This window comes from Sturnus vulgaris, chromosome 3, assembly GCF_052056855.1.
Source record: "Sturnus vulgaris isolate bStuVul1 chromosome 3, bStuVul1.hap1, whole genome shotgun sequence".
NCBI lineage: Eukaryota > Metazoa > Chordata > Aves > Passeriformes > Sturnidae > Sturnus > Sturnus vulgaris.
Genome location: NC_142245.1, coordinates 102,927,262 through 102,954,513, shown reverse-complemented (window position 1 = coordinate 102,954,513; position 27,252 = coordinate 102,927,262). Strand labels below are relative to the sequence as shown.

General features: G+C 37.2%; 1 protein-coding gene across 1 annotated transcript; it reads right to left on the bottom strand.

Moving 5' to 3' along the window:
• Positions 1–6,012: 6,012 nt before the first annotated feature.
• Positions 6,013–25,606, bottom strand: DDX1 (DEAD-box helicase 1). The gene is made up of 26 exons (XM_014894963.2): positions 25,533–25,606; positions 23,710–23,761; positions 22,777–22,840; positions 22,211–22,240; positions 21,888–21,984; positions 20,389–20,436; positions 20,172–20,255; positions 18,764–18,847; positions 18,254–18,330; positions 16,942–17,014; positions 16,755–16,831; positions 16,005–16,119; positions 15,367–15,505; positions 14,326–14,386; positions 13,081–13,179; positions 12,322–12,411; positions 11,549–11,737; positions 10,473–10,524; positions 9,887–10,033; positions 9,130–9,221; positions 8,544–8,616; positions 8,026–8,098; positions 7,865–7,907; positions 7,546–7,641; positions 6,679–6,799; positions 6,013–6,342 (listed from the first exon to the last, which is right to left on the bottom strand). Exons 1-26 carry the CDS (start codon positions 25,546–25,548, stop codon positions 6,212–6,214), a joined length of 2,223 nt encoding a protein of 740 aa, XP_014750449.1. The 5' UTR covers positions 25,549–25,606; the 3' UTR covers positions 6,013–6,211.
• Positions 25,607–27,252: the final 1,646 nt, after the last annotated feature.

The window sequence follows — 27,252 nt, the reverse complement described above, 5'->3', positions numbered from 1 at the left end:
TGGAGTTCGCATTTCTTCCTTATATTACCTGATACATTTTCTCCCCAGTCCATGGTTGATTTTCAAGGGCTGTAAACTAAAAGCTACCATGGAAACAATCCTGTTGATATAGGAATAAAAGTTAACTCACTTTTCATCAGGAGGGTAACAGGAGAAGCAGTCCAGGAGACCCTGGATGCACACAGGGTCTAACAAGTAGAAAGGTCACTGTGCTAGATGCCTTACAAACATAGAGACAACATTAAGGGGGTATTATATAGGCTTGATGAAAATATTTCACGTACAAACCCATATTTTCTGATTGTTTCAGTAGCCTGTGCAGTGTTTACTTGGACAGCTTCCCAGGGATTTCCTGCTTTTTTAAGGAGACCGCATCCTGAAGCACAGCATTTACACAAGTTACCTACACAATATATGAGATAAGTAAAACACATGGAGGAAGCCCCTGATACCACACGCATCATTCAGGAGAAACTCCAAGGTTAATATGGAAAGATTAACAATAAGGTTTTTTCCCTTCTTTGATATAAAGACTATTTTTAACCCATAACAAAAGCTGTTTGAACATACATATCAGAAAAATGAAACCTTACCAAGAAAAAACAGAAAAAACATAGATATATTTACCATATACTAAGCACTACTTAGTTCTGGAGACTTGGAGTAAATGCACTCCTTAGTTAAAAGCATCACCTGGCAACAGTGGCTGTTGGCAAAACTCCTAACCAAAGTTTGGGCTGCTCACAGAAAATTACAGATGACTTCAGACGATTTTACAAATTTTAAACTGAATTTAAATTCTGTTCTCACTGTTCTAGGCCACTAGAAATACCACAAAAGATCAGTGCTTAGAGATGAATAGACTATCTTTTTGTAAAACTTATTTTTTTTAACCATTTCAGTCAAACATGGCTTAAATTCTTGTTACAAGGAAGAGCAATGCAAGTTCTTTTTTTTTAAAAAAAAAAAAGCTTAAGACTCAATAAAAACCCTTCAAACCTATTACTGCATTTGGTACAGGGCTGGTTAAAGCATAAGTGCATATGCTGTATACTAGCAATTCTCTACTTCCTATTTTGGATCATTTCATTAAAAATACCATTATTGTTTAGTGGAACTGCAATAATCAAAAAACAATCACAAAAGTTTTTAGGAGAACAGAATAGAACAGAACACATTACTTAAAACCTAAACAACAGAGCAGCTACTCGAAATACTGATATACATCAAAGAGTCAGAAATGCCACCTAAACAATTTGGATGTAATTTCTACTATTATTTTGTTATCCTACATGATATTCTTCATTACTCATACAGTAAGTTGAACTAATTCTAACATAATTACAGTTCTGCTTAAAAGGATGCTGGTTCCCAACAAGGCATCTGGGGAAGGATGGTTTTAATTGATACCATCCAAATCCTCTATGAGTTTTGTGTATTGCAACAATCAACAAACTTTCTTCTAAGTTACCACTGGACAATTCCACAACATTTTAGTGCTCTCCAAATACAGCAAACTGAAGTGGCAACACAGTTTAGGAAATATAAGTACTATGACGTTTCCATATGTGGCAGAATTTTTAAATTCAACTCTATTTTAGACAGAGGATAGTTTAACTTGTCTAAACACAAGCTCTTCATGCTCTTTAGGCAGGGTACCTGAATTTCCTGTCCAGCACTGGCAGGTCCAACATAACACCTACAGAAAGCAGACCTGTAATTTCTGGAGTGGCAAGATTATCCTGTCACCCACATCAGTGTTAGCTCAATGTTCGCTAGAATCTGAATTCTAGCAATCTGTTCTCCATGTATTCAGTTAGCTGTTTGTATTTTTAATTTTTCTGCTAAATATTAAATCAAGAAAAGCCCTTTAAGACAAGAGAAATTTTCTGCTATACACCCTAGGCACTTCAGTAAGCAGCAGTGCTCGGCAGTCATGGGATAAACTTCATGAATATACCTTTATGTTCTCCCATAATAACAACCATTATGAAAAAGACTAATTCATTCACGTGCTGAGTATCTTGAAACAGCATTTAACATATTACTGCTGCAAAGATATTATGACAATTCTTGCCAGTCTTGGCTGACATTCAGCAGATTGCTACGTCTCTTTACCTCAGTTTTTCCATCTGAGGATCTGGATATATTTGTGAGAAACCGAGATATAGATAAAAATCACTGCAAGAAGCACAGTGAGTTTTAGACAAAGTTTAATAAGAAGTGATAAAGACCCTGTTCATCATTCACTAAATGCATTATTTACTGCAACAAGTAGCACCTCTGAAAAGTAGCAACTTTTTGCTTTTAAGCAAGGTGTGGAAAAAGTAGAGAACTCCTTACACAAGACATGTTTTGATCTCCCTCACCCCTTGCATAACTCCATTTTGTCAACAGGCAAGTGATGGTGTACTTGCAATGATAAAGGGTTTATCAAAATGTGCCTAGCTGTTACACTTTTCCCTAGCTACAAACAGAGGTGCAAGGCAGCAGGCTACACACTTCTTGGTAAAGTTCATCCTTTGAATCTTCCGCCCATTTTTCCTCTTTCTTACATATACCTAATCTACTTAAGATGCAGCTATTTTGCTAAATGGTTTAAGCAGGAGCCCAGCTTACTGCATTATATGGAATCACATATGGTAGTGACCACAGGCCAATTACCTCTTCAAATAGACCAGGCACGTTTATTTGTATGTGTGATTCCATAAACATGAGAAGACTGAAGTACAAGTCTGTGTTGCCAGCAGCAATTTTGTCTGCTTTCACAGTAGCAAAACAGAACCATACTTAAAGCATAAGAGCCCAGCAAACTCCTCCTGCCTTTGGAGCTTGCTAAAAGGGGGCCCCAGCTCAGCAGTTTGGACACTGAGTGGCAAACACCATCTGTATCCTTTTCCCTTCCATAAAAGGAACCTTTATAGGAGTGTAAAAGAAAACAAAGAAAGATTACTACCAGTATTATAAATGAATAGTTAATCATCCAATAAGAATGTGAGTTCTCTCAAAGACATTGTGCTAAAGCAAATTAGTCAAAAATACAAAGCTATTGAACCAGGGTGCTCCAATAAGCAAGTGATAAACTCAAAAAACAAACAAAAATATCTCCCTAAGCCCAACTTTATAGCGGTTATTAAAATACAACTAGGAAAAAAAAAAAAAGGTTAAAACTATAATTTATTCTTTGTTCATTTTACTCAGGCTAATCTTGAATTTCCCATGTTCCTTCCCTTTGGTCAGAAAAGCTGAAAGCACAACAAGAATGCCTACATGGGATTTGCTTACACAATTTTAAAGCCAGTAAATTGCAACAAATACTGCTAGGGGCACTTATGAAAGCCTGTTTTTTGGTTCTGTTTTCAATTCGCGAGGCCTAGAAATCAGCACTGACAAGAAAAATAAATACAGTTTTGACATGTACAGTAGCAAGAATTAGCTTTGTACCCAGACAAGGAAGAAGCCCTTTAAAGCAGAAATTAGTGGATTAACAATCCGAACAGCTCACACTGCATGCTTATTCATGCTGCGACAAGAAGTCAGGCGGTGAAGCAAGGGCCTTTCATTGTGAGTTTGTGTGCCACACAAACAGCCCTAACAGCTTTAAGTTCTTTTTTTGTTTAGGAGTTTGTTTGTTTCTAAAGAGGAAAAAACCGAGAGTCTGTAATTGACCGGGATGGAAGCGCAGGCTGGTGAAGGAAGGGCCTTACGTGAGACATGAGCACCACCACGAGGCGGGACTGCTCAGCCAGGAGAGCCCCTTCGGGAAAATCACCGCACCTGGACACGCAGCACACGTGTGCCAACAGCCTACGGGCGCAGCTACCTGCAGAGATCCAGACAAAAATTAGGTAACCTGGTTTCTAGGAAAGAATATTTTTTTTTTCCCCCCAATCACTTGGAACATTCCCATGAGATGTACAACATCCCCTGATCCTGAAAATTTTTTTCTTATGTATCTCTTGAGTTTTAGCATCAAGTACAAAAACACCTTCATAACTTGACTGGTGTGAAAGCAAGTCAGTGCTTGGTTGCTTGGTTCAAGAGAGGCAGTTGAAGTTTTTAACTGGAATCATGTCAGTCGATCTAGATAAGGCTTTACACCTAGTTACAGGAAGTAATTCCCAAATTCCCAAATAAAAATACCAAGAGGCAGAGAATATCAAATTGTGAAAAATTGTCTGAACTTTATTCGGTGTAACTCCATTCACCTTTTAATTTTGGTTTTTAATTTTTTTTTTTTTTAAATAGCCATACTTGCTTTCTGAAAAAAAGTCAAGTTTTCCAGTAAGTCCATCTTAATGATTTAAGACAGAACTAACTGGAAGTAATATAAAAGCCCCAGTTCAGATCCCTCAAAACAATTGCTAGTTTATATGCCATCTGATCTAAATACTTCTAGAGATTACTGATTATGGCAGTGGGGATTTTCTGCCATTTAGCACAAGATACAGTTTTCATAGAACCTTTGAAGTCTCTCAACCAGAAACTGTCCCATACCTCTTTCATGCTACTGCACTTGAAGGCGTATCATCAAAACCCTTCTGAAAGCAAGGCCATTGTAGTAATTTCAGCTCCAGCACCAAGAAAATACAAACTGGCATGCCTAGGTTATATGCCTAAAATAATTTTCATTTTTAGCATTTTTTTTCAGCCCTAATTAGTCACGTCTTGTAATTATTCACTGAAGTTTGAATACCCAACTGCATATCTTGAAAGATATCAGCACTTGGGAAACATATAGCAAATTTAGAATGTCACAATTCAACAAAGATCAGCGCTCCTAAGACTTCGATTTTATCTATCCACCATTTCCCCGTGACTTAAAAATATTTCTCAAGATGTATGTCTAAACTAGATGAAACTGATTTTAATCTCGGCTTCAACAGGCAAACATGAATAACGATTCCTTCTGCATCTAAATGATTTTAGGCATTGCAATAAATTAATTTTGATTGACTTAGGATTGACAGATTTCATTACTTTTGTCTGACAAGACCAACGCAACACATGATAGAACTTTTCTTCCCAAGTTCTAATAATAAGCATCCCATGTAACCTCCCATCTCCTTGGGATCAAGTAGTAGCACAAATTTGCTGTAAATGCAATACTTTTGTTTAAATGATGGAGAAATCTAGGTTTTTAATTACAATTCCTGGGTCTCTCAGTCTGCCCTCTCCAGGTAACACTACAAAACATTATTTGCTCAACCTGAGTTTAAATTGATTGCCATTGCTTTTTGCATGGGGATGAAATGTTCTGTGAAAAGAAGACTTCATAAAGAAGGCAAAAGTTTACTTGGGTTTGTGGTTGTCTGGCATTCCCAGCGACCTGAGATATTTGGACAACAATTTGCAGGCTAAGCTGCTGAAATCTCTAATTAGAAGAGTCACTAGAGGAAAAAAAAAGCTAGAAAAAAATTCCAAACCAGACCGCAGTAACTTCATCTGAACAAATTCAACCTATCTGAAAGCAGCACAAGAGGCATTAAATGCTTCAGCCTATACTACTGCATGAAAAAGCTTTTCCTGCAGTTTTATGAAATGCTTTGATACTCACATGGTACTCCCCTATGAATTCAAGAGTATTGTAGAAATCTCTGTAACAATATTGCTGTAATACTTTACATTCAATACAACCCATTCCAGAAATTTAAGAACCCTTAACCTTAAGAAGTCTAGAACTACAGAATCAAAATGCAGTTATCAGCCTACATATAGGGGTTTAGGAAAACAAAGAGCTTCAAATACATACTTGAGATCTAGGCTTTTTTCTTATTTAGTATCTTAAATATAAAGTCTGTCTGAAAAAATAAGACTCTATCTTTTGTCAGCCCAGCACTAAAAATTTACAGTACAAAAATATTATTTTAAATATAAATATATAGAAATATAAAACTTCCCTCCCATTCCCATATTTGCCTAACTGCTCTTGTACTTTCAATAAATTAACAAACCATGCAATGAATGATTCTGCAAATTAATCCTTTAAGGCAAAAAAAACAAACAAAACAATTTGTTTTATTTGACTTGTTTTATTTTATTAGGAGAGCAGCTAACTCAAAGTTAACAGTCCTGAACAATCTGTTCCTCATGCAAGAAGGATATTCAGTTTTAATTGCTTTCTAACTACCTCTACTCTGAGACAGTGTGGGATTTTTTTTTGCAGGGCAGAGCATTTATTAACTCAAGCCTTCTCTCCAGTGTGGCACAATCAGAATGTTCTGAACAGCTGGTTAGGAAGATAGCCAAGATGCAAGAAAGATGTCTGAGCCTCTTTCTCAAGGGCAGCCAACTCTTGTACTGTAGGTGCCAGAATATCCACATGGCCTTTATACAGTCCACCTGCCAAGAGAGACACAATCTAAATTATGTTTTCAAAGCCATTTTTCAGCAAAACTAACAATGCCCAGCCACACAGTCATTCAGAAAGTTGATTACTTTGTTTAAAAGAAAAGCACAAACAAACCAAAACAGGTGTACACATACTCTTGTCACTTGCAACCAATAGGCTGCATGTAACAAATGCAGAAGATAGCAAAGAACTAGCAGCTTTTTATAGTCCATTTATTTATAATCTATTATTTATTTACTTATAATCTACTATCTGTAGTTACACAGGAGACAACCAGGAAACTGAGCACTGCAAAGCAAGGGAACTTGAGAGTAGTTCATTCTTACCGCCCAGAGCTCTTTTCTGCCCATACGTAACTTTCCCATCAAAATCATCCACTGGTACTTTTATGTCTGGTTCAACTTGGGTAATAGTGCAGTTTAAGTGTTCTTCAATCTCCCCCAGCAACTAAGAGGAAAAAAACCCATGAAGTCTTTAAGTATTCTTATGGTTCAAGACTAGTCAAATTAGTGCTCTGAACAGTCACACCTGAGTAGTTTGAACAGGAATGGTACAGAAAACAGATAGAGAAGACTAACACTTTTTTATTAGTGCAGACTATACAACCTCATTTCCAATTTCAGTATGGTTTCACCCCACCTAGAAGTCTTTATTTCATACACTACCCTACTTGTATGAATGAGGCTACTTTGTAATAAAGACCTCATAGTCCAAGCTCATTTTACCACAGATGATGTGTATTTCCCTTTCTTTTTCAGAGCAAGAAGGGAAATACTGCTTTTTAACATGCATCCATAGCTGGCATACAAATCCCAATAAAAACCTACTTACTTGACGAACTATTTCCAGGTTAGAGAAACAACAGTTTTAAGTGACAGTTTTGCAACAAAGCATCTAAACAGAGGTGCATAACTAACACACTCTGAATCTTAACAGACTTTGATTAGGAAGACTATCAGGAAGCTCAAAGTGCAACTCCAACAAAACGGGCTGGGAATATTATAATAAGGTTTTATAATTACACAGCTTACAGAACATGTAACTTCAAAAGTTTTCTAATTTCTTCTTTAAATGGAATTAAAAGTTATAAAACACCTTAAGATTAGCTTTGTACTTCAACTACACAGGTGAAACAAGAACTTAATTCCTGAGTCTTTTAGGGGAATTAGGGAACATTTAAACAAAATGCTTACCTGCATCTCATTGTACCATATGGTACAACCTCCTTCTTCCTTCAGTCTAGTGTTATAACACCCTTTTCCACGACTACTGCATACATGATACCAAACCTAGAAATAATGCAAAACAACTTCTAAACTTTGGGAAATAGAGTTTGGTACATTCATTTTGACTAATTATAGAATGAAAAAAAATTTCAGGAATCTGTTTAAGTTCTATTTCAGCAGGGACAAACAAGCAGTTTTTCAGTGCAGGATAAGAAGGTCAGATAGCAGCTGTGGACAGAACTTCAGTAAATAATGTCTGTTCATCTTTGCTTTGGAGTATAATTACCTTTTCTTTCTCTTTTGCCACAAGGGAGATGGCCAAACCCATCCTGTAATATTAGAGAAGAAGGGAGGGAGAAATGTATTTCAGTAACTATTGCCAACTTGTGAAATTACATTAAAAAAAATATCAAGGAAACCTGGTGACTGCTCTGAATACACACATACCTCTCAGCTCTGCCAACTCTCCCGATTCGATGAACATAGTTCTGCTTTTCATCAGGGAGTGTCACGTTGATAACTGTGTAAGACAGACACAGTCCACAGAGAACACAAGATTTTGTTTTTAAATGTATGAGCTAAGGTCAGACATCAGACACTTAAAATACCATTTTGGTTGCTGCAATTCCTCTCCTTAGCCTAGGTACATACTTTATAGTCTATTACAACAGTTACACCTGTAACATGCAATACCTGCCATAAAGGCTCTTACTCCCCAACTGCTTTCTCCCTGATGACTTTTTTTGGCAAGAACAGAAAATCAAATGGACAGTTTCCAAAAATGCAGAAAATCATCAGGCATTTGTGAACTTACAGTGAACAACGAAATTAAATATTGCCTAGTTTAAGCCTTCAACATCAATCTCTTCAAATTACGCTAGAGGTCATATATTTATTTTGACTAGTGGACAGGATTGCAGATATATTGAAGCTCCAATGTAATTAAGTTTAAAAAACGGTCTTACCATATGGAACACCATGAATATCAATTCCTCTAGCAGCAACATCTGTGCAGATCAAGAAACGGACATCTCCTCTCTGCAAAAACAGAGTTGTAATGAACTGTTGTGCTAAATACAGCAAGCAATGAAACCATAGTCCTCTGCACTTATTTCACCTTGAAGTCTCCGTACATTTAGGAACTTCAAATAAAGCATGAATAGCTTGGTGAATTTACATCCTTGTTTCTTTCTCCAACACCTTAAGGCAAGCAAAAATCAACAAACAGCTTAATCAAAACTAAATTGTAATATTTTAACTTTTTAAAAATTAAGTACTTAAGACTTTAAAAAACAATGCAATTGCTATAGAGTTTAAAGTTAGGTTTTTATTTCAAAGTAAGCCCACTATCTTCTGAATTCAAACTCACAAAGTTCATATTGATTACCAGTAGAGATTTCCACCCACAGAAAATGTGCCTCAATTTCAGGAAGTGGGACACAGAGAATTTGAGTGCAATTTAATTTAAATGGAGGACTAGAAACACAAATTAACATATTAATTCAGATACTGGGAGGTGAGGAAAAAGCCTTCAAGAATCTGCTGCATCACCTTAAATCGTTCCAAGTTTTGCTTTCTTTCTTGAGGTTTTCTATCACCATGAAGACAGACACATGAGAATTGATGTCCCTTCCTATCAGGGCCTGAAAGAATTTATATGCATGAATAACATCACATATAAGCTATGACACAGAATCATATACAACTGGAAAAAAATTTCATGGGCAAAAAAATTTCACAGGCATTGAGGTGGAAAAAATACAAGACAAGTAGTTAAACACCCTTTCTCCCTCCTCTCCAGAGCATGTCTGTGCAGGCATTTCTCCTTACTCCTTTGCTGCTCTAAATTTCCCCATTTCTTCAAATGTCTGTCTTCACCTTTCTCCTCACACATCTCTTTCACTGTTCCTGTGTTTCTTTCACATTTCTCCTTCTGTCCGATTATGTGCAAACATTTCTTCCCACGTCTTTTACCCTTACCAACTATCAATTTTACTAGTGTGTTTCAGCAGAGGCACCGTGTGTCTTCTCACTGGTTCAAGTTTTGGTGCATGATGGGTTTCCATCCATTTCAGAACTGTCTGGAACAGGTACAAGACAGTTCATTGCTTTCTTTCACAAAGGACACCCCTGCAGCTGCCTGCTACAAAACCAAGAATTTTATGCCCAGCCATTTTGTAAAAAAACTGAAGCACAATTTTATATGTGCTGTATCCCAGTACTGGTGACCTCTATCAGACAAATTTGGTGCTGAAAAAACACAGAAGTGAGGAAAGTGAGCTGAGTAAGGTTGACATGAAAGCATTACCTCCGCCCTGCTGGATAAAGTACTGCTCCATATTATCACAATCTATTTTAGTCCTGCAGAAAATAATGGCTTGATCCATTTTGTGCTCTTTGATTGCCCGAACAGTGTATTCGCCTTTTAGAATTTTAATAGCTTCAGACCACATTTCTAAATAAAAAAAAAGAAGTTATTTCACTCAAATTGTTTAAAAACATGAAGAACCTTTGAACTGCATACCTTTGAAGTTCTCTAGCCTTCGAGCAGACAGTTTAACTTTTATTATTAGAGCAAGTAAGCTAAACCTTCAGTTTCTACCTCTCCCCCTCCATGCTCCCATGCTCCAAGGTGATACAACACAGAAAGAAAAAAAACACTCAGAAGTTTTAGGTTTCATATACACACACCAAAAAACACTTGTCTGAAAAATATATATTCAAGTCTCTTTCCCACTCCCCAGTTACAGAAACGCATTTCTCTTCAAGACTATGAGAACGTAGAAATAAAATTTTGGAGGAACATGACTCAAGGCCAGTATCTACTGCAAATTACCTTTACTTCAAAACATTTAGAAAAATTTCATTAACTACTTCTTAGTGTTGCTCTTTACCTGGAGTGTTTGCGCCAGGTCGTGTATTGTCTTTTGCATGTACTTCATCAGTCTGGGAAAAACAAAAAAGCCCCCGAAGTCAGTAGTCCACTCTTCACAGAGAAATACTTAACTGCATTAACTTGTAACTAGGAAGGACTGAATTTGGAAAGTAATATTAGCATTCTGTTCTCCCACCAGCCATGTTTACCTACCTTTAGCTAAAGGAAAGTCTTGTGTTTAAGCACACAAAACTTACTCATAAAAAGAGCAACAAAACTATTTATGTAGACACTGGATAGGAAACATCTTTGAACAAAATGAAGAATTAAAAACACCCTAAAGAATTAAAAACAAACCCGAATAAAAAGATATTGTAAAATATGGTTAAATCGCATAAGCAGTAGTTCCTCATCTTTTCCCTTATGCTAGGCTGAATCAGATATAAACTTAAAATCCAAAACAAATACACTCATACTAAGACTTAATGAAAAGCTACTAACATGTGACAAACGGAAGTTCCAAAGAGAAAGAAGGATTAAGAAAACCTATAGACTTGTAACTGTGTCAGAGTTGCCAAAAACAAAATATGGTTCCAGGTTATTCAGAATTTGAATACTAAATACTTGAACAACCAACACCTTCTCACATGAATAGATGTCAGGTGAATATAGAATCTGGAGTCTCAAATGCAGGTCTGATATGAAATCCATTCCTGTAAAAACTGCTCATCTCACATGGGCTGGAGACAGAACTACCTTACAGAATGATCCATCTTGGCAGGTTTATTTCCTCCTGCCAAGTCAGCAAAGAGGTACTAAGGACAGTTAGGCCACGGACCATTAGCTGTGAAATGACTGAAAAAGCACAGTGCCATTGCTCTCTAGTGCAAATAAGACAGTTACTTTGTCAAGCTCTTCTTCAGTCGTGTTTGTAACACTGAGCTGTTCAGAAACAATGGTCATGACATCACTGATATGATGCTCATTTCAGATTAAGCTGTTTCAATAGCCAGCAAAGATCCTTCAACATTAGGCCCCTGTTCTGAAGGCAAAGCAAGTAAAATACATGGACAAATAACTTTCATTTTCACTTACTCTGATATGATTCTTGCCAAGCCGTTCCCAGAGTTTATCAGCCTTTGGATTCACAGGCACAACTACATGGTGCACAGTTTCAGGGACAGAATCTTCTCCTTTCAAATCAACCCAGGTGGGAAAATGCATGATCTTCTCGGACAGTTTTTTCACATCAAAAGAATGCAGTGTGGCAGAGCACACAATGACCTGAGAAGAAGAGAGTCATATAGATATTACTGAAGATAAGATCTTCTCAGTCCAAAAAGGTGGAAGTCGAACTGTATGAATGTTATGTAGTTGAATAGCATAATGTAGCACAGCAGAAAGAGTTCGTGTTTCCTCATCACAAGAGCCACTCAGTTGGCAAGAGTCAGGACACAAAATAAGTTGCTTAACTATTCTCTTACAAAGGCCCAATAAATTAGTAGGAAGAATGCAAAACTATCGAAAGCAAATGAATCAAGATTATTAACACGTTACAAATCATAAAGTATGTAGTCATGTTTGCTATATTTATACATAAATAATTCAAATTAAATTGCAAACTAGGCCTTCAACAGATAGAATGCTAAAAATATATTCACAGGCAATTACTGAACTCACTGAACACGTGTTAATTTTGGACAAGAGCTTTAGCAAACTCCACTTCAAAGAAGCATGCTCCATGCCAAACAGTCAACAAATGAAAGCAGAGCACACCACACACCCCCCAAAAAATTCAACCAAACAAAACAAACACACAAAAAATCCACCCCACAACAAAAAAAGCCCAAATCACAAACATGTTATACCTGAAGTCTCTTTCCATCTGAGGTTATCTGAGGAATTTGACTGTGGATCCTGTTTATGAAATCTGAATAACCTTGGAGGAGAAGGCCATCCTGCGTGAGGATAGAATAAAAAAGATGAAGCTGCAAATTTCTCACATTTCTCAGTCTTTACACTTGAGTTAGATAAGCAATACACTCCTATTCTCAGAAGTCCTTGCTTTTAATTAGCTGGACAGGTCAATGCATGGCAGGGATATTAGAACTAAGGAGAAAAGGCCCAGTAAAAATGTGGAGCATTTACACTATAGCTGCTGTGCTTCACAAGAAGCTCAGCAGCTACTCCTAGCTAACACCCCAAGGTATTTGATCTTTGTGAATATTTAGTTGTATTGCAACAGATCAGAGAGATACCTGTACTTCACAGAATATTGAGTACAATATTCACTGGCTTCAAGACCTGCTGGCTTAACTAACACTGCTATTTCGCCTTTGAATTCCCTGCAGTGACAAGGACAGACTTCAGTACCTTAAAATATAATTTGAAATATATTTTTCTATCAGGAAAAATTCCAAACAGATTTAACAGAGAGGCCATGAGGGCAGGAAAAAAAAAGAAAGTAGGTTACTATGGTTGCAAACGATGAGAGGATTAAGCTGGAACAGTGTATAGGTATCTAATTGAATTACCAAATACTATAGAACAATCAGGTTTTACTTTTTTTGCAAATATCATGTTGCATTTAAGAACAGAATTTAAGTAGCTCTTATTTCTCTACATACAGCTTCATCCAGAACCAGGAATCTAACTTGAGATAAATTAATCTTCCCCGTTGCGATCAGGTCATCCAGCCTTCCAGGGGTTCCAACGACAATATCCACCTATAAAATACATACAGAATATGAATTGGTCCTGTAATTAACTACAGGCATTAAAAGTTTTATCTAAGCTTAACATTAGGAGACAATTATCAGCATAATGCTTTATCATCTATCAATTATAACTTCATAAAATCCTAGAGTAATTTGAGTCGGAGTGATCTCTTGAGATCATCTGGTCTCTACTCCCCACCTTTACATGCAAATCAAGAACAATTTCCAAGCTACTTTAGGTAGCTGCCTAATACAGTTTTCCCTTCTGGAAAGGGGTCCTACAACCTCCTCTCTGAGCAACCTGCATTTTGGTTCTACAGTCAATTAATTAGCAGAATCTACCTTAGAGAGGAAGCTTTCCCTTATTTGGGAAGTGCTGTGCCCCTTTCTTCCTTCCCTGAACCCCAAGCTGTGTAATTTTGCTATCTAAAGCCAACAAACAGATTTCTTTTTAAATGGGGATAAATTTTTCTCACAGTGGAAGGATACAAAATCTATCAACTATAGAAATAGCTGAAGATTTTGCCAGACAGAAGGATTCACAATCAAAGATTCAGCATTCACATAGAAATCAAATAATCTTCCAGTTCAAGTAGGCTTAATAGAAAGTTTACATTTTGTCAGCTAGAACCACTAGAAAATTTATCAATAGTGATGTGTTTTCACTTCCAAAAGTGAGTCTTAAATAAAAAACACAACCTTGTGACTCTGTTCTCCCTACAGTGTGATTGAATCAATTGTAAATTCCATTCTGCTGAAACCAGACTGCTTCCTTCTATGTAGGACTGGCTTGTAGTGTAGGTTCATCTTGATAACTGCAGACTATTTTTATTCACAAGAACATGGAAGAGAAGTTAATAGGAAAACCGTCTTGTTGGTTAAAGACAAATGGCAAACAATTACACCTTTAAGATTTTCAGGAGCACTCAGGCTTCAACAGAATTTGACTAAGTACTGTAAGTACCTGTATTGACATGGAAGTAAAGGAACAACTGCTAGACTGATGCAACATGAGCCTGCTATTGACGGTACATTTTCTTTTTAACATATTTATTATTCTTATTACATGTATTACTACCATTAATATCCTCTAGCAACATCATAAATCACTTGGAACACAAACTAAGAAATCATATGAAAAAAACCACAACTTACGCCTTGTTCCAGTACAGAGAGTTGATCTCTTGCAGCAACTCCACCAATAATTAGCAGCTCCCTAAAATTACATCAATATTTTTGACATTTACCCATTTATTATATTCAGAAGGTATACTAAATATCTGTCTGAAGACTGATTATTTTATTGAAAGCTGACAACAGCTCTGAACAAAGTAAGAGAAAAAATTAATTTTGTAATTCATCCTTTCATATATAGTGTATTGTATTTCAAGTCAAAGCTTTGTTACCAAACTGTATTTGAATGTGATTACTTTATCACTGTTGTATTAAACAAATTAGCATCTTCACCAATTTAATCTTACAAAAAATGTTTCTTAAAAAGCTCAAAGTAACTAAGTTCAAAAAAGTTTCCGCGTCCTTGAAAGTTAGAAATGCAAATAACCGTAAACTAAATGAATCTTCCATTGTTGCTTGCCCATTCCTATTGCTTAGTCCCAGCAATTCTAGTAAATGCACGCTTACAGATTACAGTTTAGAACTGGGAAATATTTAAGTTTTAGAAGCACAGTCAAAGCAGAGACAACTTAAAACCAAAGCAACTTATAAACTATTCATTTTTCACAACTGCATCTCCATGATAATTTGTCCTGTAAGCACATTAATTAAAGAGCGCAGACCCTGTTTGATGGAGATGACAAGCGAACAAGATGAGGGGGTAGTGGGAGATAGGGACGTGGTAAAATGTTTGGGAAAGAAGGGCAGACAGCAGATAATGTTTTTAGTCAACAAAAGCATGTGAAGTATCATACTAGTTATCACTGATAATTAAAAAGAAAACCCTACCCACTGAATTTGTTATATGAGAACAAGGTAGTCCACAGATAAAACACATCAAAAACCCCCTAAGATCTAACTGTAGCTGCAAAGTCAGAAGTTTGTTTGGTAGCAGATTATTACTGATATTACCAGCAGTAGATTATGGTTCACTCAGCTACAAAAGGGAACCTACTCCCCATCTCCCCATGAAGCTACATCCATGGAAAATACCATAAATCCAGCTAACAAATTCATTATTACCTTAATTTGGGATTATCGACATATTTTTTGAACTGCTTCACATTGTTCAAAGTTTGTTCTGCCAGCTCTCTTGACGGTTCTACAATCAATGCTTTTGGAGCATTTGGAAGGTTCTGTGCTTGAACCACCTGTGCACTTCCTAAGTGGAAAAAAAATCACCATTAAGACAAACTACATTCCTATTCTGGAATTTTTTACTGGAATCAGAATTGGACTTTCTATTAGCAATTAAAACATAGTAATTCTAAATGCTCCATTAAAAGGTGATGTGATTGCTCTCTCAATTATGAATAACTTCAGAATAATAATCAGAACTTACAAGTGGGTGTACTGGTCATGCAGGATAACCCATTCTACTGTGGGACATAAAGACCCACACATATTTTTATGATAATACTGCTGAAAAACTTAGCTGGACTTTTTTCATCTGATGTACTTCTAAATTCAAAATACTAAAGACTATTGGTGATTTAAGAGTATGGTGATTTAAGTATCTGATATACTTTCAAAAAAGCACCAATATTTCTTCATTACTGCTGTATTCAAGACCTTTCTGATCACAATTAAAGGGCTCAAAAGATGCTCTGTAACACAACCTGATTATAGAAACAAGAGAAGTTTGTAAAAATTAAACCTACCTGAGTGTTGTGATTTTACAACACTACCCTCAGGAGCCTTGCAAAGACCAACGTAGCCATCTTTTGGTGGAAACTTGAAATCTTCTTCACCAAAATTGAATTTCAATTCAGCATTCTAGGTTTCAACAAAGTTGTGTCATACACACAGATTCAAGACAACACATAAAATGAGAAACAATAACGAAAAAACCAGATCTCCCATCTTATATATTCCTCTTCCCCAAGATGCTGGAACTTAATAAAATGCCAACCAAACAAACAGAAAAAAGCCAACAAAAAAAACAAAGCATTTTTTTTCTGAAGTTGTACATTTCTCTAACACTATAAGGTTTTGCTAAAATCTTTACTGCTTGAGAGATAGACTGAAAAACACTAACTCTGAAACACAGTACTACAACTGAAACACGATATCTGACTTTCAAGCTATTTGCTTTTATCAGTAGAATGGCAGCATACCAAAGTTCAATACACACAACACAGCACTGTTATTAGGAATTAGCTATCCATGCTATCCTACCTATAAATTCAAGATTAAAATTTGAATTTAAACATTTATGTACTCAAAATGGTACTCAAAGCTAAACACACACGTTATTACTCCAGTAGTGAATACTGGTAAACCAAAGAAAACTGATTTATATGCACGACTGTAGTAACTGTAAGGGACTATGCAAATTTTATACTTAAGTAGGTCATTAACAAACACAGAAAAATTATAATCATCTTGGACATCTGTAATATTCCGCTTACCTTCAGTACACAAGCTGCAAAAAGCGCTTGGTTCCTTATATGTGGTGGGATTTCAAATGCAAGGCCAAGGTCCTTCCCTGAAAGTAAGGTCACTTCAGTCAGACTCTGCGAGTGTGCGTTCCTCTCCCTCCCTCCTCCCGAGTGAAAGCATCCAAATAAAATTGCAAAGAAGGAGAATAAAACTTACCATTTTTGGAAAATTTTATTTGTCCTTTTTCTGTGTCTAGGTAACACCCAATCGTATCATGCATAGTGAATTCCTGCAAAAAAAAAAAAAAAATAAAATTTTTGAAGCTAAGACATTTTCAGTGCATTAAAAAGACATAGTGCTTATATTATGTCAGCTTTTAGTTTTCTCACCTCTCCCTAACAAATGCTGATTCTTGAGAGAAGTCAGGCAAGTTCACCTTATTTCACTAAGACCGTTGTAAATAGAACATATATCTTTATTTGATTACAAGTCTTCAGTAAACTGCCCAATTTAAACACTTATTACTGCTTTAAATTTACTTCAAAAACCAAACACAACGACAATAATACATTTCGGTCATTTACCTGGAAGTATTCTGCATTACGGAAAAGCACATTAGTCACGTATTTATTAGCCAATGCAAATCTAAGCTTAGAACACCAAACATGGCATCAGAAACCTGTATTTTGACTAGAATAAAAGACTAATTCTTGAAGATGATGCTATATCGTTGTTATATATACGTAAGTGCTTTATTTATCTTGAGATCTGTTAATTTTAAACGTACTCAGTAACATTTATATATTATAAAGTGCATCTAATCAACAGCTCAAGAGTGACTATTAAACAAGCTACAGTAGTCATAAAAATAGCAAGTTTTATGACATTGAGCCCATTATTACCACAAAAAGACTGGAGTTGCTCCTGTAATACTCCTTTGTATAAATTATGTTTAAACATCTCAATTCCCCTGCTAAACGACAGAAAACCCACTACAGATATTCCCAGCAGACACTTCAGAAGTGTACATTAAGGTAATGGCAAATCCAACTCAATAGCCATAAGCAGTGTACTCTAACTATGTCTTATCAGCAATTAGTAATGCCCTTTGACAGATTACAGAGTTGTGCAATTATTTCTATTTTAATTTCTAGTAAACAGAATACGATGCCCTCATTTGGATGTTCACAGTGTATACTGACAGGTTGATTTACTCAAGCTAAAACTGAAGTAAGTCAAGACAAATCTCAATAGGTCAGTTAACTTTTAACCTGTAACACACAGCAAAATGTTATTAAATATTAGTCTATATAATTGCAGTCTAATCACTATCATGTCTCAAGCTTATAACTGCTTTTGTTGCATCTTTTAATAAGTTTTTATCAAAAAATACTTGAACGTTCCACAGTACTTTTGCCCAGTGAGTCTCCCTTAGCAGTGAGCACTATTTCAAAAGACAGTTGATTTTAACAGCACAAAACTAATATGCAAAACTTTTAATAATACTTCTACCACAATTCAAGCTTACCTCACCATAGCTGTCAAATTGCTTGTTGTGAGATTTCTTACCAGTGCCACCAAAGCCAAAGCCAAATTTATCAGTGCCTGAAGACAAGAAAATAGGCTTTTATCTTTTGGCTGACAGCTTATGCTTTTTTTCTCTTGGTATTAGCAACTGCAATCTCCAACATTACCACATAAAGAAATAATACACAAGGCTAACTACAGATTTCTGACCTGGATGTACATCAAACTAGTACTTTTGCAGCAGTACACTTACTGATTTTACCAGCCTCCAGTCATCTTAATTAAAAAAAAAAATACATAAAAGGCAGAAAAATCACAGAAGACAAGAAAACACCGCCACCATCAAAGACTTCCCCTTACAGCAAGTAAAATACCTACACAAAACATTTTCAACTCTCTGATATTGAGGTCCTTCCCAAGGAGAGTCCATTCTCTCCAACACTGAAACAGGACTCCACCCATTCCATGTCAATATAAGAACTACCTATAGGTTCTTCAGAAGGAAACTCACCCAGATCTAGTGAAGCCTGCATAGTTGACCAACCAACTCTGCACAAGCCTTGATCATGACAGGAAACTTCATAGTAGTATTTCCCTTTAAAAGAAAAAGAAAGGATCTAATACAATGGTTCAGTCTTACACTTCCAAGCCCAACAGTCCCAGTTCTGCTAAGTGTCATAAGATCCCCTACTGTGTTTGTGTGAAAAGGCAGTGTGTGTACCTATGCATGGAATGAAGAGCAGGCAAAAGAGACAAAGTACACACTGAGAGGTAGTGTGTGAAAGGCTCTAAAGGAGTGACAAGCAGGAGAGGAAGCCTGGTCCTACTGATTGCACTGGAATTGATAAAACTCAGGACACAAAGTTCTGCAGAATCAGTAGCAGACCACCAGCATGCCCCAGCATCACAACTGCTTGTGCCACTTGAAACACATCCAGTTGACTGTTATGGACACACAGACTAAAGAATTATCTGCACACTCCACGAAAGGAAACTGTTTAGGGTCTTTCTGAACACACACCCCAAACCACTGGAGCATCAAGATGACCCTGCTTTTGAGTCAAATGGTCAAATATTAGGGTTGGCCTCTCAACTATTGCTACTATCACAGAACCATGAAATTTTTCCATGCACACATCTGTGTGAAGTCTGTGAGGAATCACCTGGAAGTACTGTATGCATAGTCATTTCCTAAAAAAATACATTGTAGTGAGTATTAGTTATGATTTTGCCTCCTTCAATTCAGTCTCCTATTGATGCTTGAAGATTTTTAGCTTTCTATGTATACTCCATGTATTTGTAGCTCAGTAGACTGTTAAATGCATAGGTATAACTTCTAGTACTTTTCCAGTTTTCTCTCCCACAGTGAACAAACTCTTTGATACGTTCTTAGAATTTTGTTTGGTTTTGCCTGTTAGTTTACCAAGGACATTTTATTTTGTACCACGTATCATAGACATAATAAAAGTAGAGGCAGAGGATGCGGGGGGAGGACTCCAATGGGGCAGAGCCTGGAGAGGGGGATTACCCAACCAACTGCTCCTCTAACTGGACAATATTGGCTGGATATTCTAACTAACAATCTTATAAAATTGTATGAATCTAATTTGGGGTGTGCTTTTCACCATATTGTGTACCTGAAGGCTTTCAAGCAAAGGTTTGCTTTTCTGTTATCATTTTAATGTTGCTTGGGAACGTTTTGTTCTATTTCCAGGCACCTCTATGAGAGAAATGGTAATTTACAACACAAGGAGAACAAAATAGAGGTGTTTGTCATTTCCAAGTCTTAAGTTACTAAATTTGGTCAGATGGATAGAAAGCTCTTAATGCAACCATCTACATTAATAATGGGCAACAAGCAGGCATTTCAGCTCAAATTGTTTTAGAAGAGTATTCAAAACACATCACTTTTTATCTACCTTTAGTCACGCCTCTAGTTGCTCTGCATCCATGCCATTCTTTTATCTCTCTGCTTTGACAACACAAACCATCCGATCCGATCGCTGAAAATAACAGGACAGTTTTAGTAAAAGAAACTACCTAACTGCTTTTAAAAGAAAATTTCATGCATGCTTTCCTCTAGCTTATTCTTTTTCACCGAGCAAATGTTCTCAAGTGAACAGCAGAACAACTCACCAAAAGCTGATCCTCTGTCATAGGGGTTCATTTGCCATTTATTGAGCACTAAGTTTGAAAGACAGTAACAGAAAAAGCATTAGACCAACAAAGCAAGCCTGAAAAACTCAAATTAGAAGTTCAAATTGTTTCTACAATGTTGGCTTAATTTTCTGGGGTGATAGCTTTGTTCCAATGAAATTCATATGAGCTCAAAATTAAGGCCTGAAGGAGGAGCACAAATGCTTAATGCAAAGGTATTCTATGGAAGTTTAGATTATTCCATTAAGGATAACACAGCTTAAGTTACTTAAAAAATGCAACTGAAAACAGTGAAGACTTTTATAAAATAAGGCAGTTTCACACAATGACAATCAAATTCAGAAAATATCCAAAACTACATTAAGAATAACAAATTTGCAATGCATTATTTGCCATTTCTGTTCTAAGCTTACATTAAGCTATTTTTCTGGCTGCAAGTTAAAATGCCATTACTAAGAAATTAAGATACATGCACATAGAATTTCTGACTTCATTCTTCATATACCCAACAGCATGCTGTAGTAACATTTATATATGATTTAAAGAACACCTAGATGTAGGTTTATTGAGTGCATTCATTTTACATTCTCCCAAGAACGATTTTAACTTTTTTTTTCAAAGCCGACTTTACTGTCACGAATGTAACAGCAATTATAATTTATGATGACATCTTCTATAAAATCTTCAGTGTTGTTTGTATAAATACTGTTCACTTACATAAGATCCAATCTTATCAATACCACAGACTGGACACAGTTATTGGCTTTATAGTCCCAAGCTTAATTAAACAGATGTATAATAGACTCCCAAATACTGTGAGGATGTCATCATGATTACAATCCATTCTATATAGCTGAGTTCTGGCCCTGTGCATTTCCTGCACAATTAAATGCTTACTACAACAAACTGCAGCAACTCAAGGTGTTATTCAATTCCAAACCTAAGCAGGTGGCAAAAGGAACACAATAGCTCTACTCAGCACAGCAGAGCTGGAAGATCCTACACTGTTACCCCAGCCACACAAAAATATGTTTGAGCCTAGAAGGTCTTTCTGCTCAAGAGGCCCCAGCTCTATAGTGTCATAGCTGGTCTCACCTATTCCTACAATAGAAAGATGTTTTTAAACTCTTTCTTTTAAGGTGGACATCATCACCACTTCATATCTTGCAAGGCATTAACACAGTACGACTTTCAGAAGAACACTGTAAAGCAATGTGTGGATCAGCCAGCCTCAAGCTGAAGACAAGAGCATTACTAAGAGTCTGCAGTCCAATGCACAGCAGTTCTTCCCATGATTCCACCTGTAAATTTATATTCACTGTTTAATAAAACACTAAATGATGATAACCTATTTACATTATCCCAAATTATGGAAAAAATATTTATCTAATGGCAGGCTAATATTACATTTAAAAGTACCAAAATCAACACGAGTTAGCAGAGTTTTCAATTTATGGAGTGTGACGCATAAAACTTACCTGCTCCTCCAGTTTTAATAGTGGCTTTTCCTTTCTTGCCTTCCATTTGGTCTTTCAGTGTTTCATAAACAATCTGGATAACTGGAATGCTGAAAGCCTAAAATGAAGAAGTTACTTTCATTCCACAAGTTATACACTTTATTTCCAGCTTTCTTTTTGGGTGCAATACCCAGAGTCAGAAACACTGAAATACATTCCTACAGGTATGTTGATAAAGACTATTACCAATAATGCTCAAACACATTCTCTCTGCATATATGCATACATGCCACCTCTCACCACTCAGACTTTTACTTTCTGCTAATTTAAACTTGATTACTTACACCAGTTTTTCCACTCCCGGTTTCAGCAGCCTATAGGAAGAAAAATACAAGAGTTGAAACAAAACTGTAAGGACTGCTCTAGAATTCTGTTTTGATAAGCCATGTTTATTTTTTAGGAAGTATTATTTTGGTTTATGGGATGATCAACACAGAGATCCATTAAATATATGATGTATAAGGCATAGGATGAACACGATGATACTTTCAAGGTTATTGGTACTGCAGCATTGGGTTAGGCAGTATGAGCCAATGTTCCACACAGAGCTGTGTCAGGTATTTACAGCCAAAAGGAGAATAGATGAGATCAGACAGCTCTGATTCATGCGGCAGTGCCTGTCAAGAAGTCAAAAAATAAAGCCTAATTCTTGCAGAATTTCACCTGCAAGAACAGCTGGAAGCACAACATGAACTCAACGAGGCTTTTATCTGAAGCATGTACTTTCTATTGAAGCAGGACAGGAGAGCTAGTCTGACTATGGACTCGTCTGGAAAGAACAAAATTGACTACACAACCAACAATTAAAAGATACAGGATTTCTATGAGTAGGGCTATCCTGCATACATACCATAAGTACATCACCACCTCCCAAGATCAATGGGATGGATTCTGCTTGGATATCTGTAGGGAGACTATAGGAAAGAATGCATTAACACAAGGTAATATTCTACCTCAGCAAAAAAAGAAATTTTTACTTATATAGAAATTCACAGAAACCATGGTCATCTGCAAGATAAAGCAGTAACTGCTATTCATCCTGGCTTGCAGTGGATTCAGCTGCACCTTGGTAAGAGGGCTACATCAGACATCATTACGCTAAACTGTAAAAAACCCCTTATTAACCACATATTCCTTGTCTTGCTTTCTTAAAAAGAGTTTTTTTTCAAGCCAGTTATGCAGACCTCATTTACATGTTCAAAACTGGAGAAACAAATAAAGATAACTGAACTCAAACAGCATTTTCAGACAGTCACAGCTAATTAATATTCATATGAGAACAACTTTAAGTTTGTCCATACTGACAACTTCATGAATGACAATTCAAAACAAGTTCTGAAGTAAAAACATTTTGACCAAACAAGTAACCAAACACAAGAATAACAACTTTTTTAGAAGACTGACACACAAGCATTAAGTTTGAAAAACACAATCATAGACCACAGTCTGGAAAACACATACTAAACTAGCATCAATTACGTGACAGTATTTCATCCAATAACCCCATGATACATAATAAATAAACCAGAGGCACAGAGCCTTTTGTGAAACAAAAGAAGTGAAGCATAAGAAGTCATGTTCTGCTTGTCCAAGATTAAATGTTACTGCTGCAGTCACAGTTTGTATTCTTCAGTCTTTCACACCACAGAGAAGCACATGAGATGCAATGACAGGTAAAGGAAAACACACATCCACTTTGCTTTAATGTGACAGCAGAGGTGCTTTAAGAAGCATACCATACATTGCTGAAAGGCAAATTAGAGTTTGTCACACTCCTACTTACAGCCAGTCCATCTCCTCCACGGCTTGTGCTATCTCAGGCATAACACCCATTTCTGTAAGACAAGCAAAAAAAGGATCAAGCAGTGTTATTAACCTCACATTGCCCAAAGGATTGCCAAGTGTCAACACTTCCAGCTACAGACAGATCCATGGAAAACCACTCTTTTTGGCAACACCGTGTGCAGCCTTCACTCCAGCACCCACTGATAGAAACATTCTCCCTTCCTCACAGGCAGCTTTGAGAGTTGTCCCCATTTAGAGCAGAGTAAGTCAAGCATACACAGGCCACAGGGGCAGGTACAGACACAGCAGCAAGAAAACACACTGGGAACAGAGCATCGTTTCAAGGACAAGGTATTTACGTTTGCACCATTAAAGAAACTGCCTATGTAGACAACAGGGAAGACTTTGTTGATCACAAACACTCAACTTTCTCTACAAGTGAGGTGCAAACAGAAAAAATCTGTACCCTATAAGGACACTAGTTCACTAAATCTTGCCTGACCCACTTACAGCATGTACAATAAAAAGACAATGCTTTGATTTTGATAAAGTTATTAATTACATCCACCTTTGAAAGGTTTTTTCCTTGGATACTCGTTCAAACTCATATCAACATCTGATGGTTGTACCTCAGACACAAATTAAATATGCAGCAACATACTTGTATGTTGAAAAATAAATCCTCTGTATTTAAAAAGGAAAACAAAAGAAACCTGCAGCTATTCAATATGGGCAAGAGGATAGTGGATCCTAAGCAACTCAAATGAAAGTAGCATACCACCAAAATAACAATTTATCTGCTAGTCATTTCTTTGGGACATAAGGCTACTCTAAATCAATTCCTTCCACTATATAAAAAGCACCTTTCCAAGCAGAGATTTTACACACTGGCCTCTGCACTGCCACATGCTGGGTTTCAGACACACCATGCACATGCACACACACTCAGCAGGGATGGTGCAAATAGATGTGTGCAGCCAAAAGTTATTCTTCCATTTGCTATAATACAAATGCTGTAAGAAACGTGTTTTATTTGTAACGTGAATTCAGAAAGCTTTAACATTTTCAAGTGCTGGCCTGTGCTCCTACAAAAGTAGGAAGTCCACACAATCAACAAAGACAAGAGCAATCAAAATAAATTCTTACTGATTTCAAGTTAGAAACAAATCCATACATATTTTTCCCATATACTTCCAACTCACACAGTTTAATTCAATATAAAGTACAAGAATTTAATCAAACAATGATACCATGACATTTTCCTCAACTACATCCAAAGTAATCCTGCGGCATAGCATCCAAACTGACCTCTAGATCTCGGGAAGAAGCTTCGGCATTTTCCCCTCATGATAAGATACAAAAAGTCCAGTTAAAAGAAACAAATTTAAAACCCTATATACATTAAAATTTTACAGAACTCTGATCTTGGCTGGCTGCCTATTTGTACAAATATCTGCATGGGGAAAGGACACAAAAAGTGTGATGTTTCCTCCTTTAATAGTAAACTTTCCGATTACACTCTACTATTGCAAACACATACATAGCTCATATAATATATATATTTTGCTAAAACCTGCAAAATCATTTCGATAACCACTCCTCACAGCCTACAAAAGCCCCAGGACATGGGGAGAGACACCTACATCCCCCGCAGGCCTCGCAACCTCCAGCCTGACAGATGAACAGCCACGCATTACCGCGCGCTAGGCTGGGAGGCCGGCCCGAGGAGCTTTCCCCGGCGCCGCAGGGAGCCCGGGAGCCGGCGATCAGAGGCGAGAGGCTCCCTTAGGGCCGAGACGCCGCGGCCGCCGCGCCACGTACCCGAGAACGCCGCCATCTTCGCCCCGGGAGCACGGCGAAGAGCGCACGGCGCAGGCGCGCGGCCCGAGCGCCGCTTTATGGGCCCGGGTGGGCGCAGGAGCCCCGAGCCGCTCGTTCCGCCCCGGCCCGTGTGCCCCCAAAGCAGCCCAGAGGCAAACAACAAACGCACCGAGGTACGTGTTAGACGTACGCTAATAGGGATACATTATTCTACAGAAATTTCCCCAAATTCTGCACCATCTTGTTCTAGGGTAACTTCTAGTGATATTAAACGTGAGGATATTCGGGGTTTTGTAAAGAACAAAATGAGGCTGCAAGTGCAGAAATGCAGCTGGTACAGTTACTTGACGAGCCAATGGTGCATTTGTCTGCTAAGTGGAAGGCACAGTGTGAACTATTGCCTACTGCTTTCCCTTGTGAAACACAGCTTCAGTCTTTCCAAAGGCAGCATGAGATAGAGACACATCTGCTTCAAAGGCCAAAAAAATAACTCAAACCAAGCATCTCTGGCTATAGCTCTCTTGATTACCGTGTTGCAATTTGAATAGTGGTTTTGTCCTGGTGGTTTGTTTCAAGATGTTTTTTAAAACTTGCTGAGCCCCACTAGCTGTTAACTTATGCCGCAGAAACTGGTCACGCAGAGAAAAATACAGCAGGGAATTTTATACCCTTCATACCAGACTGTTTACATTGCAATGGTTTCTCATGTATTAATAATTCCTTTGGGAGTATCTTTCTTTGATGTGCCTCTTTTCTGTCACTATTATTCTCTTTATCTGTCAATCATTAGTTTGCTTGCTTTCAGATAAATGACAAAACAAATGATTTTTTAAAGGCACAAATATGAATAATGCACAGATTCAACCACGACTCTAAGAAAACTTGTTTGTAGACCTTGATATTAATATATACTCCTTCTTGTTGGTGTGGAACGTGGAGTGTAATTTACTATAAATCTCCCACAATTCTTTGAAACTTACAAACATGATGTTATACTATTTACTATTGCTTTACGAGCTACATTGTCAAACATAGCTTAAAAATATAGAAACAGTAAAAAGGCTTTTTTTTTTTCTCTGTAGTTGCTTCTTCTTTAAGTCTTTCCCAGGTATCCAACAGAGCTTTCATATTGCCCTGAATCCCTAGTTTCAGAATTTGAATTTTTGTTTAACCTAATTCTAGGCTGCACCGTTGCCTACAAGAGCTTACTAAACACAAGCGAAAATTAGACTGCAGGAGCAGAAGTGTCAGTATGTGAAGTAATTTTATTTCTATTTTACAAATACTTTATAAAGTAGCAGGAAAGAGGCTGAAACATCAGCTCTTGTATAATTATTTCTCAGAACCAGTTAGGTTGGGAAAGACCTCTGAGACCATCAAGTCCAACCTGTGATGGAACACTACCATGTCAACAGACCATGGCACTGAGTGCCATGTCCAGTCTTCCCTCAAACAGCTCCATGGACGGTGACTTCACCAACTCTCTGGGCAGCCCATTTCAATGTTTAACAACTCTTTTTGTGAAGAAATCCTTCCTGGTGTCCTACCTGAATCTCCCCTGGGACAGCTTAAGTCTGTGATGTTAGTGCTTCTTGCCTGGGAGAAGAGACCAAACCCCACGTGGCTACAGCCTCCTTTCAGGTGGTTCCAGAGAGAGTTAAGGTCTCCCTTGAGCCTCCTTTTCTCCAGGCTAAACACCCCCGGCTCCCTCAGCCGCTCC

Bases quoted from the DNA above. Each gene is read 5' to 3' on its own strand.
- DDX1 (XM_014894963.2), bottom strand. The intron at 9,222-9,886 runs GTAATGCTTTCA...AAATTCTTTCAG, and splicing joins CTTTATCCAGCAGGGCGGAG to GCCCTGATAGGAAGGGACAT. The intron at 7,642-7,864 runs GTAATTATACTC...CATTATTTCTAG, and splicing joins TGGCAAAAGAGAAAGAAAAG to GTTTGGTATCATGTATGCAG.